The sequence below is a fragment of the Falco cherrug genome, chromosome 9 (assembly GCF_023634085.1).
Source record: "Falco cherrug isolate bFalChe1 chromosome 9, bFalChe1.pri, whole genome shotgun sequence".
NCBI classification, from domain to species: domain Eukaryota; kingdom Metazoa; phylum Chordata; class Aves; order Falconiformes; family Falconidae; genus Falco; species Falco cherrug.
In genome coordinates, this window is record NC_073705.1 from 30,907,869 (window position 1) to 30,927,579 (window position 19,711).

Sequence of the window (19,711 nt, forward strand, 5' to 3'; positions counted from 1 at the left end):
TAAAGTGTGTTCAACAATGCGTCTCTTCCTCATCTTGTCAGTGCCTACTAAGGAATTACTTGTATGCCTGACAAACTGTTCTATGCAGGAAGGATTTAATGATCTCTCCTGGAGCCTGGCTGAAGCCCTTCCTGTACCTCAACCTTTGCCAGTAATACCAAACTAGTAGGGAGCTTAATCACTGACAGAGGTACTAAGAAGGAAAGAAGCAGGTTTTAGAGTGCATGAGCCTTGATGGAAGGATTTGGGGTTTGACAGAGAGGAATTAAAAGATGTCTTTGAACAGTTGTGCACTAGAGACCTGCAGAGAGGGCTGGGACCTTTTTTTTGTTTGTTTTGCCAGAGCATGAGAAAGGCGTTCAGCCCTAATACTGTGAGTTGGATTTCCACTGTCTTCAGAGGAAGTAATTTGCTTGCAAAACTGCAGTGTAACTTGCAATTCTCCTATGAAGCAGAGTAATACACAATTAATAATGCATATACTGTAGTATGTTTACCTAGGGGGATAATTTTGAGGCATTTCAACTTAAGAAAGAAGTGTTTAAACTTTCAAGTATTGTGTACTTCAATTTTAATATCCTCCGCTCTCCTTTCTGTTACAGACATTTAGATGTTTGTGTTGGTAGCAGCTTTCACTGGGACTTTCACAATTTGCCCACTTCCTTATGTGCAGAGTAACTTTGAAGGATCTCCACCCCACTGATTTCAGCGAGGCAATGTTTTATTTTGGGTTTTGGTTTTAGTTAATTTCAGCATAAAAGTAACATAGTTAATACTTTTTTATACTGTATGTTTGCTCTGTTTTGTTTCATAAACTTAGGAAACTCCTAATTAGGAAGACAATGCATGCTGCCGCCTCTTGAAATGCGGAGTTTCTGTGGGGTGCATGAACAGATATTCTCTCGGGCATGAACGGATTTTCTGCCGTGTAGTCTGTTTATTGAGCAGGTAGAGGACTGGAGTAAGGTAACAAAGACTAGTGGAAGTCAGTTGCTTCAACACTGTTGGCTGCTTCCTAGCAGGCAGAAACATTGTGAGTTAGTTTTGGTTGGGCTTTTGAATTAAAAACAGACTTTTTTAAAAAAATCTTTCATTTTCTTCAGTGATCCTGGAAGATGTGCATGTGCAAAGGATGAATAGTACAGACTGTTGATCTGTATGTATTATATAGCCTATGCAAGCTCACAGTGTTAACAAACGTTAACAATATGTTTGCAGAGGAATGTGACACATCAAATAATTATCTGGTTTGATCTGTGTTGTAATATAATACATTCTTAATCCAGCTGGTTTTGAAACTTTTTTGTTATTGGATATTTCATTTAATCTGGAACTTCTTGATTTCTAAAAGAACACATTTACATCTGTGTAGTGGTGTATTCAAAGCTTATTGAAATAAGCAACTTAGACATTTGTGTCCATTCTATTGTGTGTTCTATTTTGTATGTCTCGTGAAGGCTCTACTGAAACAATTGGTATGTATTTATCTTGAGGATTATGTCTAAAGTGCCGCAGATGAAGAAGACATATTAGCTATAGGTTGTACTAGATGGCAAAGTAGTATTATGTGTAATAGTGTCCCATGACTGGGACATGTGTAACAGAAATCTGATCAAATCTTTAAAAAGAACTTCAGAAGCTCACAATTTCATTTATAGATGAATCCATTGCTCCTAAAATGGAACAATTTGTGTTATAGTCTGTGAAAATTAAGGGAAGATGAGAATATTGCTATATGGAGTTCAGTTTCTTATTTTATTTTCTATGAAATAACATAGGTTTCACTGTATTGTTTAGGTATATGAAACAAATGGTCAAACTCGATCTTTTGTTACATGGCAATAGCTAATACCAAAGTGAATGAAGCTGGCATTTTCTTTTTTTGTGGTTTTTTTCTTTAAATCTACTATTACAACACAAAATTTGATTAAAAAAAAAAAAAAAAGAGTAGCGCAGCACTTGTTTTTCAGTTTCTTGCTTCATACATCAGTAAGTCGCACAAAGGCTTAGCAGGAAGAGGCATCTCCTTGGTCAGCAGTGCAAAAACAGGAAGGAGGAAGTCTATTGCAAATCTGGGTTTGCTGATTATCAGTTCATGTTTCGCTGCAGAGGATGTCCATTAACAGCCATCAGCGTGATCCATTGCTTATCCAGCATGAACAATGACTGCTGTAGTGCTGCTACTACAGAATATGGGCCCTACTTATAGGAAGTAATGTTAACTAACAAACTGTACTCAGCCCTTTCCTGCTCATAGAAACAGGATACTATTAGTGAGAACAATTCACAGAAATTGCACATCCAGGAAAACCAGGCAAGCAAAGCATAACAGCTAAACTAAGATTAATAAAATCTTTTCTCTGATGAGGGCATAGCTTGAGTTCTACATTGTTCTGGCATGTAATACGATCTTTTAAATAGAGCGGTAAGATGTAATTATGAATAAGGATGGCAGAACTGGACCCTAGGTAGCCTGGCATAGAAAGGCTGCTTAGGTTTTAAGAAATGTGCTTATTACCATAACTCCAGTTGAATTACAGGAAACACCTGGATATTATTTTATAAAGCTTTTTAGGGTGTATGCAGCAACCTATATAAAATTACTCCATGGAAAAAACCTTACAAAGTTTGCAGTTTGTGTAAACAGAAAATATCTTTGTATATTGTAGGACAAAGGAAGTTTCTGCAGTGTTTCCTGTGAAAATGCAGTTTAAATGGAGTGTGTGATACAGTATCGTGCTTAGGAATGCCATGGTTATAGTCACAATGACAGGTCTGTTTTAAGGGCAGAATCTAATTTGCATGGTCAGTGTTTTGTGCTTGCATTGGTCCCACTGAACTTCATTGTGCAAATTTGAATTTTAAATATTATTTCATTTTATAACTTTTTTTAATATCTCTTTCCCACCACCCCCTACACCCAATCAAATCAGAAATGGAGGGAGAGGGCGAACATCTACCGGGCCACTTCTTACAGCATGTATATGGGAGCTAGTTGAAAGCATTTCTAGCCTCGGTACAAAATTGGCTTTGGTAGCAGGATATAAATTCTAAAAACATGATTTTCCACAAGCATAGTTCCTTCATTTTGAGAGTTGGTTTATTTGTGTGTGTGTTTTAAGTATTACTTTGAAAAATGGAATAAAAACTGTATGTCTAAGTTTCTTTATTTTGTGACTTTGTTTCATCAAAGTGATCAGTGAAATTTATTTCTGCGCCCCGCCCCCCTCCCCCCAATGCTGAATCTGAGGCTCTGCAAATGAATCTTTTTCTCTTGCATCCTTTGGAACTCAGAAGTTGCATGGTCAGGCTTACGTTCCGTGTCAAACTTATACAACTATTGTGCAGATATGTGTAATTCCCATCATCATCACAGCATTCATGGAGATGTAACTGATTGGCACTTACTAAGTGATTATCAGTATCGTGAAAGGAATGTATACAAAAAGTTTTTAATTGCTTCATATGTCTTGTGTAATCAGGAAATAAAAGATTTTGTGGCAATGTGGGCAGGGGTTGGGAACCTGCAATTCATCCTAGGAATGGGACAGAACAGGATGTGTTGGGGATGTGTGAAAATGGTGGAAGGGGGCAAGTCACTAGTGAGGAGCTACTTTGTCCGGTAAAGAGGTTGATATTTTTCTCTGTTTTCTGACATGGGTTTTTTTTTTACTATTTTTAAAATACATGATCTGTTTTAAGAGTCTTTGCTGCTGTTAGAACCTATTATTATAAATGATTAATAGGAAAAAAATTGTTCACTCTAAAACTTAACAGTAATGCTCCATAAGCTCGGAGATGTTTCTCCTGAATATGGGTTGCAATTAAAAATTGAATTGTTGCCCATTTATAAAAACAAACACACATACACAAAAGCAACTCCCAAAACCTTCAAGAAATAATAGAATTTTTTAAAACCCAAAAAAGGGTTGTTAAATATTATTTTTTTTGTTATCTAAGAGACCATTTTAGTAATGATTTTTAATTGCCAGTTATTTATCACCAACCAAGAATTCATATTATCTTCAGCATCATTATTTTCTTAGGAAAGTATGGAGCTTTTAATTTTAATAAAATAGGCTCTTCAAGTTTTTGCCTGAAGCCTGAGTACATGAGTAGTTCTGCTTACCTTTGAAAAATTACAGCTATTACCATGGATACAAGGGACAAAATTACTTCAGTTTTCATTTTCATTACTCTTGCAATTCGCTTTTCCATGCTAAACTCCTACCAAGTAGCTTACAGTGGAAATTGTGTTCAGGGTTCTGATTATTCTCATTTCCGAGCGGGAAGGTAACATAGATGTTGAAGACTGGAGATGAGGAGGGGAAAAACAAATTTGGGGTATTTACTGAACTCTCAAAAAGTATTTTTAGGCTCCTCTCCTTTTATACTTACTCGTCTATATGCACATCCTTTGGCTACCTTTCCGGTAGTCTGGTCAATGTATTAAATTAATTTTTGGGCTTTATGATTTTTTTTGGACTGTAACTTTTTATTTCCCTCCTTAGTGAAATGCAGATCCTTTCTTAATCCCATTTGCACTCAGGCATTTAATGTCGTGTATCCTGGTTGCGTGCCCAGAAAATATTTATATGAAATGATAGCAGAAATATATTTTTGAAGCAGTGCTGTAACTGTTTGTGAAGATTGTGGCTTAGAGTGATAAAGCATATGTACGGAGTTGTCATCTCAGACGATTTGAGGATAATTGATTTTTTTTTAAATTACTATTTTGTGAAGGGTCAGGTTGAATTCATGGCAGGTTAGGTTTTATGATTCTTGGCTGAATTTTAGCTCTCTGGAGATTAGCCTTTTTGCTTACTCAGCAGCTGGTATTTTTGTGCATAGGATGGTGCCCTCTGGTGCTTTGATAGACTTTTACATGTAAACACAAAACTGTCAGTAAGACCTATTAAGTGCTTACTTTTCACATTGTGTTTCAGTTTTCAAAATAAAAAAATTAGTTGGGTTTTTTTTTTTTTATGGTATAAAGTAACCTTGTTAGATTCTCTTCAATTAGAAAATGGTTGCATATCTGAAAATTCTCCTTCATTTTTTATTGAGATCTGAATTAAAATCTGTTTATGCTTGTCTTTCTCCCTTCAGCCCAGCTGGTAAGACAAGATCAAGGTAAAAATATTCCTATTACAATAAAACTAAGTTAGCGACTGAGACATCTTTCTGCTTTACGTTAAGCTGTTTCTGACTATTCCTACTTAATTTTTTTTTCCTCTTTCGAATACTTTCTGCACTATCTGGTATTTATCTAGAGTGGCATTAATATGACTCATACTGTCCAGTTGTTGGGGTGAGTCAGAAAAAAAAAAAGTCTCTGTCTATATACAGATTTCTGGGACATACAGACAAATAGCCTGCTACACATCACCAAAAAATCCTTCAGCTCTGCTTGTGCTTTTTATGGGTGCCCTGCTTGCCCCATTAATTAGGAATGAAAATAGTACCTGCCCTGTCACTGATTCACAGTACTGTTGTCTAACAAGTCACTCAAGTTAATGGTCTCTCTTTGTGCCAAAATCAAGTACAAACTTCTGTCTCCAACATCAGCAATTTTATCTTCTTCTTTTTTTTTTCTGTAATTGCCCCCCCACCCTACCCCGAAGACTCATCCTGCAGAAAAGCTTGCTTTTCAGAGTTTCATGGTGTGAATCAATCACTAGTAGTCTATAGGTTCCTATAGTTGTTTAGATCACAAGTTGAAAGCAATTGCAAGACAAACTGATCACTTTTTTCAGTTTGGCTCAGTTCAGGTCTGCACTGTATTTCAGACCACCAATGTCCACTTTAGGAGTTGGTAAAGCTGAAGAGGATCTTGGGGCTCTTCATTCAGACGTGTATAAGTGTAAACAAAAATAGAAAGAACTATATATTACACAAGTAAAATTTCTCTTGATAGCCTAGGCATGTTTGCCCCTTTTTATGACACTTCCCACTGATGTATGTGTAGCAACTGGAAGTGAGAGAGAGATTTTTAGGGTAGGTATAATTGCATGCAGTAGTCGTCATCTGAAGAAATGCATCTGGAAGGGTTACCACTTCCTTACTGTTTTCCCAGCAGAACTCTGTGTATGTGTGTGTGTATTGTAAATTCTGTTACTTTTGTCTTGTAATTTAAAAGAATTAGCTATAGGATGCTTTCAGGATTCCACCTCTCTCTCCACAGTATAATAATATTGGGGATTTGTCTGCCTGATAGTTTAACTCTGAAAAGTGTAGAATTGCTGTCAGGATTGCTTGCAGTGCCATAATCTGTTGAAATGTACACCTTCAGACAATTATTCAAAACTGGCAATTACTTTATTTAGATAAGTGTAAGTAATCTTTGAAATACATCTATGGAAAATGAGCTTCAGTATCAGAAATAAACCATACTGTACTATGTGTGATGTTCCGTAACGGGTAGATGGGGCATGCATGGCCTCAGATTTGTTTGCAGTTTTGAAAGTAAGTTTAATTTCTGTCCATGGCCAGAGGTGGCATGGGTCTTCTGAATACACTTGCAAAAAGGCTAGTGCTTTAGGTCAGGCTGCCTTCTAAAGCCTCTGAAATAGCACGTGTATAGTGTCCTAAGAGTACAGCACCTTGAGGAAGTTAGTAAACTTAATTAATCATCTTACTTCTCACCTAGATCAGAGAGTTGTGATACAAACTGTGAATTTCTTTTAAATACTGTGATGATTTATTTCTTTAAAGGTAAGCAGTTCTGTCTCAGGAGTTTTTTCACGAGTGTGCTGAAGAGGGTTGATTTGTTACTGTTCCCACAAGATGGAGCTGTCTACATATGTAATTAATTTGAAATTTATACTACTGGTGCATCTTAAGGAGCTCTATCAGAATACTGTTTTAGATGACAGATCACCATTTTATTAGTATCCCTGCAGAAAACAGTACAACGTAGCACATAAAATAGTAACTATTATTTTAATAAGGTAGGGTAATTCTGTGGTTAAGGCAGTGTGTGGGGATGTGTGCAGTATTGATTTCTTCCCCCTCCAGTGTTAAACATTTATTCTCTGTATGATTTTGAATTAAATATTGTGATAATACCCCTGAGAATTATCAATCAGTATTGCATAAATTATCATTAGACTGAAGTATAATTAGCTTTCATATTGAGAAAAAAATAGTAAATACTGATTTTTGTAACAGTGAGTCCTGTCTTGCCTATGCTATATCTTATGTGCTTCCAGAATTTCTGGCTGTGTTGTCTGGAATTGTTTGATAACATTTTAAAGAGAGATCTCCTGATCTCGAATTATTTTCCTTGGTATTTTAATAGCATGTTTGCCAGTGTTAGCAGATCTGAAATTGATAGAAAGGTATCAAGACAGCTATACTGAACTGCAGCTAGTGGATATGCCAAAATCGTCAGGCTATAATTAAGCGCAAAAAGATGTTGCATTGCTACCACCAAAGAAAGTTTGGTGGTACAAACTCAGGTATGGAGTTCCTCTTGTACCATCTTTTTACAGTCTTGTTCTCATTTTAGGTATATTTGGTCTACTGTGCTTTACTACTTTTTTCACTTATGGTTACGTTGCACAACTCCGTTATAAGTACACAGTGATAGATTGAAGTCTCTTGTCTTTGTGATAATGATACTTCTCTCTCACTTCCCTTTGAAAGCATTGGAAGGAGACCTAAACTTGGAGACTTCTTCCACCCTTAAATAAAAGGCTGAAGGAAGCAGTTATAAATTGAACTTTTCTTCTGGTTTTGCTTAGCATCCAATGCAGAATAGACGGTGAGTCCAGCCCATTCAGAGGCAGCTCATGCATGCCCAGTATCTGTGAAGGCAGTATCTGATGCTTCTGGTCCTCCTAATGTTTTTATTTGTTGCCAGGAACAGTACTCTGGAAACAGATGGGTGTCCCTCTGTCCACCTTGTAGTGGACTCTTACAGAGACAGAGCAGCACTTCTGTAACTGGCTTGCACTGTGTATTTTGGAACACTGCAACATCAGTTGTTGAACCTTTTTATCATCCCTTCCCCATTTCTTTACAGGTAACAGTGGTACGGTTTACACGCTTCCCCCTGTGCCTTCAGATGCAGAACATTAGGTTGCCTAATGAGAGCTCACTCAGTGCTGACTGTGTGTCTTGCACCTTTCTTTCTTCCCAGGCCAGTTTGCTGCTTTTCCATCCATCCAGCACCAGGTTTTGTGTGTAGGTGTATCCCACTGGCAGGTTTGGGTCACTCATGATCTTCCACCACAGCTCTGAGGTTTAAACCTCAGTCATCCTGGGCAGCCTTGAGGGGTCTTTTCCAGGCCGTCTGACAGGAACCTTTAGGAGGAAAAGCTGACTGTCACACATTTGCTCCTTCCAGGTGTTATTTCGAGCTGTGATGGTGGAAAGGGTGAGGGGTGTTTTTCCTTTTGTGAACTACTTCATGGGTCAACAATCTTAGATTTTTTTTTACCTGGTGCACTTTGGAGAAAAGAGCCTGCCTTTCAGTACCCTAGCCTTATTTTCCTATAAGTGAAAGGAGGATATTCTAGCAATATTTTATTGAATAGATTTTTCCCTGAGAAAATACCGATAGCAAGCAGGCAATCAGGAATTGGCTCGCTTCTTTTGGCGTGTAGGACAGCTTACTATCTTTCTCATTTCTCTGATTTGTTGCTTCTCTGAGTATTGTCAAAGGGAAAAAGAACTCAAAAAGGATGAAGAATCTAGTTACAAGAGCCCTTTCAATCTCTTCTATACCCTTTTCTTCCTTGGAAGGTCAAGTTCTTGTCAGACACTCAGCTATAGGCTTGTTGAACGGGTGCTGATGACCCCAGATCTTGGCAGAGCACAGCTGTTTGGTTAGAAAAGAGGATCTTGAAGAATATGGGAAGTCATACTTCTCTGAGAAGACTGGGAATGAAGTACTCTCTCTCCACTCAAGAGTTTTAGAGACTTTGACTCCCTGTTGCCCAAGTGTTGAACTTAAGACTGTACTTCTGCAAGCAACACTGAGAGCATTGGAAGTTAAGCTTCTTTCCCCTCCTACCCAACTTAAGATTTTTTTTTTATATATATATTTTTATTTTTTTAAAGCAGCTTCTCCTTACAGATTTCTGGAGAAAACTTTGTAATTATGAAAGGAAATTAGAGGCTAAAAAACCAAACAGGTTTTTGATCTCCTGACCTTATTGAACACTTGTAGTCTGCAGTACAGGCGTGTTTGTCTGTGTGACTATGTCATAGAATCATTTAGGTTGGAAAAGACCTTTAACATCAAGTCCAACTGTTGACCCAGGACTGCCAAGTCCATCACTTAACCATGCCTCTAAGCATCGTATCTACGTGTTTGTTGAATGCTTCCAGGGATGGTGATTCCGCCACCTCCCTGGGCAGCCTGTTCTTCACCGCCCTTCCAGTGAAGAAATTTTTCCTCCTATCCAATCCAAACCTCCCCTGGTGCAGCTTGAGGCTGTTCCCTCTTGTCCTGTCGCTTGTTCCCTGGGGGCAGGGCCCGACCCCCCCTGCCTACAGCCCCTGTCAGGCAGCTGCAGGGAGCGATAAGCCCCCCCGAGCCGCCCCCTCCCCAGGCTGAACAGCCCCAGCCCCCTCGGCCGCTGCTCGTGCCCCAGCCCCCGCCCCAGCCCCTCAATGTCTGTCTTGTAGCGAGGGGCCCAAACTGAACACAGGGCTCGGAGTGCGGCCTCACCAGTGCCCAGTACAGTGGGCAATGGCTGCCCTGGCCCTGCTGGCCACGCTGTTTCTGATAACAGGCCAGCATGCTGTTGGCCTTGTATTGCCACTCATTCCATCTGAAAAGCTGCCTCAAAAATTACCTGTCTTTGCTGTTGTTGCTATGTCAAATTATTTGGAACTGCCTGTGCCTTACCTTTCTTGGGAGACTTCGTACCATTGTTCCTGGTACAGTTCTCTGTAATACCTCTTTTCTTGCTTCCTCTGCTAAAGTCTAAGGCTTGTAAATTGCCCTCTCTCTCCGTTGCTCACCCTCACACTTGAGCGTTTTTCCATGCAGCTTTCTGTGTGTGACACAGCTCAGCAAGCTACGCCCGTGATTTCTCCAGGAGTCATGTTTCCTGCTTGAGGTTTATAGGTGTACTATTCAAACAGTTAGTAAAATAAACCAAAAGACCTGATTTTAGCCATTCCTGAAAGTTAGGTCCTATAGAGGCAGCAGCTTTAGGCATGTGCGTGTCATGGTTTTGGTTTGGGTGATGTTCAGCCAGGCAGGCGGCAGCAGGGAGCAGTGGGATTGCCTTCTGCCAGGGGTCCAGCACAGTGCTCTGGTCATTCTGGCTGGAAGCACCTTACCCTGATTTAGTGAGATAACTCTGGTGTTAGGAATACCAGAAAAGCAAGTTTGTATGTTTGCACTTCTTTATATTTAGCAAAGAGTGGAATTTGATGGAAAAGTGATCCATGCTATTTGAGGTAGTCAGAGAAACCAATTCTTTTGTACCCATATTTGAGCATTAGGGCATAAATAACAGACCAGTGAGACTCAGGTCAACCATGATGTAACTGGTTAAGCACCTGGATTAATGCCATAAGGGCTGGGTTCAGTTCTCAGTTTTGCGCCATCTCTTTCTTTTAATGCTGATTTTGGTGGAGTGGATCACAAATGATGCCACTGTAACATCAAGTTTGTGTGCTTTTGTTTTTAAGAAGTAGATTTCAATAAAAATCCTTACGTACTGTTTTTAACTGGGGGAAAAAGTAAACTTTGATTTTCTTATTTGTATTTAAACAGGTCTGTGTATGATGACCAACCAAATGCACATCAGAGGTTTATGGAAAAACTAGATGCCTGCATACGTAACCATGACAGGGAGATAGAAAAGATGTGCAATTTTCACCATCAGGGCTTTGTGGATGCTATTACAGAACTTCTTAAAGTTAGGGCTGATGCAGAAAAATTAAAGGTAAGGAACTAGTTTTTCAGAGTTTCATGTATCATTGTCTTTGAATTTAAAAGAAGGATCTTGACTCTTCTACTGAAGACTAAGAGTTGAGTGATTATCCATACACTCTGATGTTTGCAACAGTTTTTTGAAAGTGGATTATTTATGATTTGTGATTGGAGCTGTGTTGCTTTATCCAGTAATTTACATTTACAAAGCTGAATATTTTATTATGTCTAATTCTGATTTTTTTTTAAAATGTACGCTTTCAGAAAATGTTACCGAAATTATTTTCCCCTTTTTAAAGGCTTTCACATAAGGTAAAGAACAATAAATGGTAAACCCATTATTTCTTTCATAGGTCTTTTTCTAATCATGTGTTTATATGTCAGACCTTAGAAAATTCTAAAATCTTGATTAGAAAAATAAAAATACTAGAATTATGCATGAAAAATAAATTTTCTTAACCTTGTAATGAGTAGGAGAGTAGGTGGAATTAGTAGTTTTCATTAGAAATGAGAACTAAGTTTTACTTCCAAATCAGAATGCAGAATATTGAATTATGAGATCTGTCCCTTTTAGCTCTCTTTACACTTTTGAGAGCAAAATATGCACACCAGACAGAATGAGCATAGTTCATCAGAGGTTATGATTAGAAGAGCATTATATAAAGGATATTCAGATAACAAGAGACCAAATACAGCGTCAATGAGGTCATTGAGCATCTTTGTTCAGAAATTAATGAGATTTTTAATAAACTAGAATGTGCTTCCTTATTATGATGACCTAATGAGTCACTTACTATGTGGGAAAATCTGAGGTCGAGCTTTGCCTGCACCTGCAGCATTAAAATGTTGCTGTGGTTTGGAGATTTCCACGTTTGATGTTAATCAACCACCCAGTGTTTGCATTCAGCAAAGTATGAATGTTTAATTACCATAAAATGCAATCACCATTTCTTACAGACAATGAATGGCCCATAGAGCTCATTGAGGTTATCAAAAAGGGACCAGTGGTCAATTGGGTCAATGATTTGAATTGTTTGACAGACCTACAGAAACAAGGAAAGTTCAAAAATCCCAAGTAAATTTGAGAAGTTTGCCACAGAATCTGTTAGAAAGAACTGTCATAAGTAATTGAAGTTAACAAAAGCCCTTTGCGATCAAAAGTTCAAGTTCAAGCTGTAGAGTTAATTTGAATTTGCATTTCTTTGTTCTAAGTTTCTCATGAAGCATGATCTGATTACAAGGGTGAGCAGTCACATCAGGGCAATATATGCATATTTGTCTAACAAAGGTGAAATTATTTTTAAGGTCCAAGTTACTGATACCAACCGAAGGCTTCAGGATGCTGGGAAAGAGGTGAGAAAATGATGCTTCCTATATGGGCATTATGAGTATTTGTAGCAAATTAAATTTTTTTGCATAATCTAATTGTGAATTTCTTTCCTTTTTTTTTTTTTTTTTTTTTTTTTTTATTTAATCTCTAAGGTAATAGCCCAGACAGAGGAAATCATCCGATGTAGAGTTCAGCAACGGAATATTACAACAGTTGTGGAAAAACTACGGTTGTGTCTTCCAGGTGAGCGTGACCTATAGCTAAATATGATAGCAAATGAAAAAAGTAAGTCACAATAGCCAAAATGGAAAATAATTTTATTTTTTAAGTTGTGGTCCTGTAATATCCAGCTTAACAAAAAAAGTAATGGGTTTTACAAAGTTGTCAACATGTAGGTTCCATGTCTTTCACAATATTTGACGTAGAGCAATTATGACACCTTGGGAGCAGGCAGCGAGACAGATGCAAGTGATGCAAACAGTGTAGCCACCTACAGCTTTAAATGTTGTAATATTTTTAATATGAAAACTAATGACTTTGTTGCTTAAGAACGTGGTTTTAACTGTTTGAATTCTAGTGAAAATACTAATGATTCTGTTTTGATGATGTACTTACAGCTCTGTGTCATTACAGGTGTTTATTTAATAAAATATAAGGGCTCTAAATGATGTTTCAGAAAGGTAATGTTGGAGGATTGCACAAAGCTCTACAAGGGTTTTATTCTATTTGTGATATTGGTGTAAAACGATTTGAGACTTCTTTGTAAAGTCTTGTTGACTTGTTATGGGTACAGTAGGTGGTACTGTTGCCATTTAATGGAGACAGGTCATAGACTGGTAATGCAGATAAAGTTATGGTATGTAGTAAGTTAATGCATATGCTTGATATATATGCTGTCTACTGTTTTGTTTCATCTTCATTCTTTTTTATTTAAAAGCTGTAAGAGTTCAGTTCTTTTTTTTCTTAGCTGCATTCTGGAACATTTTTTTGCTAGTTTATTACATTTATGTTGCAGTAGGAATTAAATAAGGTAAAATTAGCATATCCTTTTCTATCATTTGTTTTGTCCTTTGCAGTATATATTTTCCTCTTTCATTAACTAAAACTGCAATAAGATCCATGGCTTAATCTGCTTGTTTTTATGCAGTGCTGGAAATGTACAGCAAACTGAAAGAACAGATGAATGTAAAAAGGTGAGTGAACTTATTTCTATGAGTAAAATACAACATTTGTAAGTAAATGGATGGAATAGCAAACACAGATGTAAACAGGTAAGTATTCTAAGTCCTGTAGCTTGGTACGTGTAGTCTTCTTTTCATAATACCTTGTCTGTGTTTCAAGACTGTAACCACAAGTGAACAAATGTTATATTAAATATACAGAGTTTTAGGAGCTTAGTGATTGCCATGAAAAATAATGTTTACGTAAATAAACATGACATGCAGTGAAATTATGATTATAAAATGCCAAGGAGAGTGTATTTTTTTTAATACTTGAAAAAGTTTAAGGAGCAAGAATAAGATCCTTAGGGAGTAAAGGTCTTTCAGAATACATTAATACCTAATTAATCTATCATCATGTATTTAAATCAAATTCATTTTTCAAGAAAAAAGGACATTTCACTCCAGATAACTTTCTTAGCATAGAGATACCAGATAGGTCTAATCTTTTGTTCAAATGGAACTATGAGAATGAAGTGCAGAAAATATTTTGTGGTTTGTTTTTTTTCCCCTTTGTGACAGCTGGACTTGTTAAAAAAAAATAAAACCATAATTAAAAATAAATTGTTAGAAGAATAGTTTCTAACTGATGTGTGACCAGTTGCTCCTTCTTCTGTTGTGTCTTCAGTTTCCATCTTCTCAGAGAGCCACACACTGCTGCTGTAACCCCAGTATCCCCAGTTCTCTCTCCATGGAAGCTTGGCTGCCCCTGCCCTCTGTAGCTGTTAATCCTATCCCACTGGGGCTGCTGCTACTCCCTTGCACCTTGTGCATGCCCACCCCAGGAGCACCACTGCTGGTGTTTTCTTCTTCATGATTTCTACAGCATCATTACCACCTTCATCCGTGCCTTCTTTTCGTACAGCCTCAGTCACACCAATTGCTCCGTGTCTTCCCTTGCTGGATTTGTGATCATTGTCATTGCCTCTTTGTGCACCTGGCACCACTGCAGCAAGCTCCTGCTAACAAGTCTGTCTGGACCTGACTGTTTCCGTTTGGAACTGGCTATGCATAGTCAGGTGTCTACAGGGCTACTGTGTAATCTAGATTTACTTCTGGACTGTTTGTCTGGATTTCTTTTGTCTGGGTAGCCAACACCTCCAGCCATACCACCGGACATCAGAAAATCCTCAACAATGGGTGCTGTATATGAGTAAATGAGCTCTAAAGCCTGTGTGCAGACATGTCCAAAATGCATCAGATCTACTGTACACATCAAATCAATCCACATTGCAGAAAATCTGATGCATCTTTGACAGTGTTATGTATGCTACATGATACTTGGGCACACATGCTGTCTGGGAGGTCTTCTGCAGAAGAAGGCTCTGTAAGAGCCTTAAGAGTAACTTAATAGCTATGGCACTATTCTGTCCCCTTATTACAATCAAAACTTGCTAGACGTGAACCAGTGTGGTAGATCTTGTCAGCTTGACTACTATATGCTATTTCCTCTGAACAGGACACTGGTTTGACATCTGCTTAGAGCAGCTGGCAGCACATTGTAGTGTTTTTGAAGCAGCTCAGCAGACAGCTGTAAACAGTCCTATGCCCTTGCTACTGTGATCAGAGAACAGACTACAGGGTGTGCTGCCTGAATTGCACTGCTTCCTTCTGCAAGGTAGTCTGTAGTGTGTGCTACCTTTAGCGTGTTGAAAATACAGAAGCACTGAGATCAAGGCTTGCATTCTGTCATTCCCTTGCTGTCAGGCAAGACAAGCAGCATCCCAGTTTTACAATTGAAAGGGAAGTTACAGTTCCTAGTGTCATTAGGACATTAGGACAAATTCTCATCATGCAGAGATCACTTAGGTTAGATAAACTTACAGATGGCTTTTAGCATTTTGATTCCACGTTTGCTAGCAGTTTTGTAGAGTCCACTGATGGTTGATGTGCTTTCTGAGGAATCATCAGCATTCTTTAAATCTAAAACTAAGTTTCTATTATTTAAGAGATTCAGATCTGATAATTTTCCTGTGGACGAGTTGCCAGACAGGAAGTCTTAAAAGTCAAAGGACGATACACTGAATTGAGGGGTTTGGACATGTCATTGTCATACCATAAGAAGATCTAAGAGAGAGGGGACATGCCATAGCTTTGATGTATCATACCTTGAAATCACATGGAGTGCGGAAGGTTTAGACTCTGCTGCAGGCTACTGCTCCAGCTGAGATATCTCTTTCATTAGCTACGCTACAGTTACTACTTTGCTTGTGACTTACATTTCCCTATAATACAGCCCAGAGGTGGCTATCCTGTGAATTACTTGCAGGTAATTCAAATGGTAATTTCCTTGTGGCTTAGCAGGCCACAGAACCAGAGAGTATCCTGGCCTTTGTCACTACGTGATTGAGCAATAGCAAGTACATCCATAGCATCAGTGCAAAGACCTGATAGCTGATGTGTGCAGATACAAGGTGTTTCAAAATTGACCTTTCTGAGTTTTGCTGTGAAGCTTTCCCGGAAGAGTCATAGAGGCGCATTCACAATCTGTGTCTTAAAACAATGATGAAAGTTTATTTTAGGCAAAGATGGTTTTTGGCATATGCCTTTACTGAGCTTTGTAAATGCAGCAAAGCTTTCATTGGTCTTTTTTTAAAAAAAGACTGCTTTTATTTTTTTTAACTTTCTCTGCAGCCTCTTAGAATATATCTTCATTTTTCCATTTTCTTAGTCTTGCACTATGAATAAAACTAACATTTCTAATGTTCAAAGGCAAGGAAGACAGAAGTGTGGATATTCTGTTTTTGGGAGACAGTTGTTCTAGGATAAAGATTGGAATTCCATTTCCTTTTCTCCATGGCAGATGCCTTTTAAGATAATGCAGGATTTTGGGTCTGGAATACATACTGGTTTATGCAGATGGGATGGAGGTTTACTGAGGAGTCCGAAAAGCCATCTATTGATAGCAACTTACGGTCCCTACAAACATGTGCTAGATTTGAACTGATGACCTAGAGGTGAAAGTCTCTGTATCCTATTTATCTGTCTCTTGAGCCATGGATAACACAAGTTGACAAGAACTATAGTTGTGAGAGGAAGTAACTGTGGAATCTGCTCCAACCAGGCACAATTGGCTGGAAAGAGTTATGGAGGGTTTAAAGTCTTAGCTGAGGAAGCACAAGGGAGAGGTGTGGTTTTTCTACTGCTGTCCAAAATACCCAGTAGGGACTATGCATTTAGACTGAACAATCTCAATCTTTAATTTTAAGACAGAGATAAGGTCTCACACATTTTATACTGCTCTGTTACCATGGTCTGTGCATTTGGATTTTGATATGTGTCTCTGGAGAAGGTTCCCAGCTGCTTCAAGTGATTGTGGTCTAATTGGGAATTGTTAGAACTGGTGGTTTTGCAAGTCTTCTTCCACAATAAGTATTACAAAAAAACCCCAAACCCTCTATACAATGAAAATAATTAAATAAATCAATCTGCTAGGGTTGCTGTTGAACCTTCTCGCATCTACTGTGAGAAGAACTAAACAAAGAGTATGGTCTTTCAGAGTGCCCTGAAAGCCTTGGATTTGTTTTCTGACCTTACTATAAGCTTTCTTCTAACTGTGGGAAGGACAGAGTTGATTAGTTATTTGGGTTGCTAAGTCTTACTGAGAAGGTCATGCAGCCTTTCTGTGCATAAACCTTCCAAACATTCAAGTAAACCTTAAGACATAAAGAATGCAAATAGGAAGACTTAATAATTTATATAATTTGATTCTACCCATGTCTGTCTGGAAAGATAATGGAACAGAGAAAACTGTGATCTGATTTTGGTTTTCTGCATTGTTTTGGAGCCATGTCAAAATGAAGCACTGGATTTTACCAACTGCAAATCGATATCCCCATAGCCATCATGGATCTGGCAAAAAAACCCATCAAAATATGTACTTGATACTGAGCTATCAGCTGCTTGCTTTCTCACCATTCTCATGACCCTGTTTGTTTGACAATTTCTGTTTTTAAAAAATCTCTGACCACATCATTATGAATGAAAAAGGTAATCCACAGATCTTGGATTTTTCACACAGCAACTTTTTAATCTGATTTTCAGAAATACTAAGCTTTTGATGCACTTTACAGAAGTTTCAGAGTTGGTAGTGCCCTGATCTCAGTTCATGGTCCTTTGGGGAAACTGATAAAATTGGTATGCTGGGGAAGTTTGAAAATTAAGCTTAGACTTGTTAAGGCAACTAGATTTTTAAAACAAACCAAGTAAATAATTTTTCTTGTGGTGGAAGGTCTTCAGTTGCAATTTCAATATATCATCTTCAAGATCTCTGTGAATGTGACTTTTCCACAATATTATTCCAATGAACTTCCCTTAAATTTGTTTGGTAGAATACAAAAAGTTTTTCATATTTACTCAATGGAAATGCAGTAAGCAGGAATATACAGTATTTGCATTTGAGGGAAGCACAAAAGCTGGAGAACACTACTATTTTTTCTTCATAAATTAAGTTTGTTTCCTTAATTAAAATAAAGTAAGAATTTTAAGGTTATTGTCTGTCCTCGTGTTTTTTCAGCAGGAAGTTTTGGGACATGGCTATACATTTCTTTACTCAAAAGGCTTTTGTGAAAATACATTATGTTCAATAAAATTCACAGCCTTTGAGTTAATCTGGCTCCTGTCCTGTGTAGCTTCTGGATTGCTCCAGTTTAACTTGATGTGGCTTACTTAATAAGTTGTGGTATTTCTCTTAATGATACTCCACTGATAAAAATCCAGTCCTGCTTCTTGCTAGTTTTAGAAGCTTCCATTTTTATAGTTGGAGATGTTAGAAAACTGTAAGATCGATTTTACTGGTTCTGAGGACAAGATGGATCAGTCTTATCATATGACCTCTACTGGTGTTTCAAACTTGTGTCTTCAGTTGCTAAGCTTACATTACAAATTTTGCGCTGGGGAACATATTCTTTTAAGATTAGCTCAGAAGAATAGACAGAGGACTGCTATATTTATATAAAAAAATAACATTGAAGATGCTTCTTTAACTTATTTGTAGTCAAATGGGTCATCCTCACCTTATATATTTGATAATATATGATTGGAACTAATAATATTGTTGTCAAAATTTTCAGCATAGAGTTAAATCTATGGAATGTTTTTAAAGCAAAACATACAACTACATCAATCCGTGAAATGATAACGCAAAACTTTTTAGTTTAAATCCTGACCTGCAGGTGACCTTCAAATTAATAAGACTTCGGTGCTTTATCAGAACAGATGTTAAAAGGGCAAGGTCCCGAGCTCCATATATATATATAATTAGTGGGGGACTCTAGAGTGGATTTAAAATGGATTATGTTAATTTTGATCTCAGAGGCAGCAGTCAAAAACCTTCCAGATGAACTAACAGTGTTCTGATAAGCTGATCTGTATAATTTAAATAAAAACCTTTTATACGATTTTGATGCTATTATGGTTTTATTCCCCAGAAGTCTCACCATGTGGCACTCCTTGTCATTTACTATTTAAAAAACCAAAAACCACACACACAAACCTCCCAGACCCCTTCTTATCTGCAACATTCCCATTGCCCTATGTATATTTTATATAAACCAAGTATATATTAAACAAAAGCTCCTAATTTGCACTTGAAACCTCTTTATTTGCAGTCTCCTGAAAGCAGTTGTGTTCTGGAATAAAAGAGATTTTTCCCATCCTCCAACTGTGCTGAATTGTTAGCTTAGAAATATCTTGATTGAGAAAACTGAAAAGAATGTGTTTATTTCAGAATGGAACAAGAAGTTACGACTGTAGTATTAATAATTTTTTATTGCTCGTCTACAGAAGGGGAGCCAGCAGCTTGAATTGTATTTCAGTTTGAAAGTGTTTACTCACTATATCTGCAAAGTAATATCCAGAAACAAAAAAACTGGAAAGGACAGTTTTCCAGGTTTTCTTGAACATTTGAAGGGACTTTGCTTATATCCAGCTTTTCCCTTTCAAAATGGTTTGGTAGTTTTCCAGTACTGATTGTGTAGGACTTTCAAAAAGAAAAAGAAACTAAGATTCCAATACAAAAAGCTAAAAACAGGCTAAGGATATTATTCTGCATTTGTGGAAAGAAAGGATTGGAACTAACAGCAAGTTAACTCAGTCTGATCTCAGTTTTTCTACTTTTCCCATTCAAGACCAAGCTAGAAGGCATTGGTTCATCTTATTCTGTTCTAATAAGCCAAACTAAATGCATTTTTCCAAAAGCCTCCTGGGCTGAGTGGCTGGTAAGAATACTGCGTGAAGGAAACTTACTGTCACATCTACAACTAA

At 37.7% G+C, this 19,711-nt stretch overlaps 1 protein-coding gene across 10 annotated transcripts in view; it reads left to right on the forward strand.

Moving 5' to 3' along the window:
• The window catches only part of EXOC6 (exocyst complex component 6), a 96,238-nt gene that overhangs the window by 9,955 nt on the left and 66,572 nt on the right, over window positions 1-19,711 (forward strand). For all 10 annotated transcript variants that reach the window (XM_055721499.1, XM_027803823.2, XM_055721501.1 and 7 more), the window contains exons 2-5: window positions 10,739-10,910; window positions 12,203-12,250; window positions 12,380-12,470; window positions 13,375-13,420. In XM_055721499.1, coding sequence (XP_055577474.1) covers window positions 10,739-10,910; window positions 12,203-12,250; window positions 12,380-12,470; window positions 13,375-13,420 — 357 coding nt within the window. The remainder of the gene's footprint in view (window positions 1-10,738; window positions 10,911-12,202; window positions 12,251-12,379; window positions 12,471-13,374; window positions 13,421-19,711) is intronic.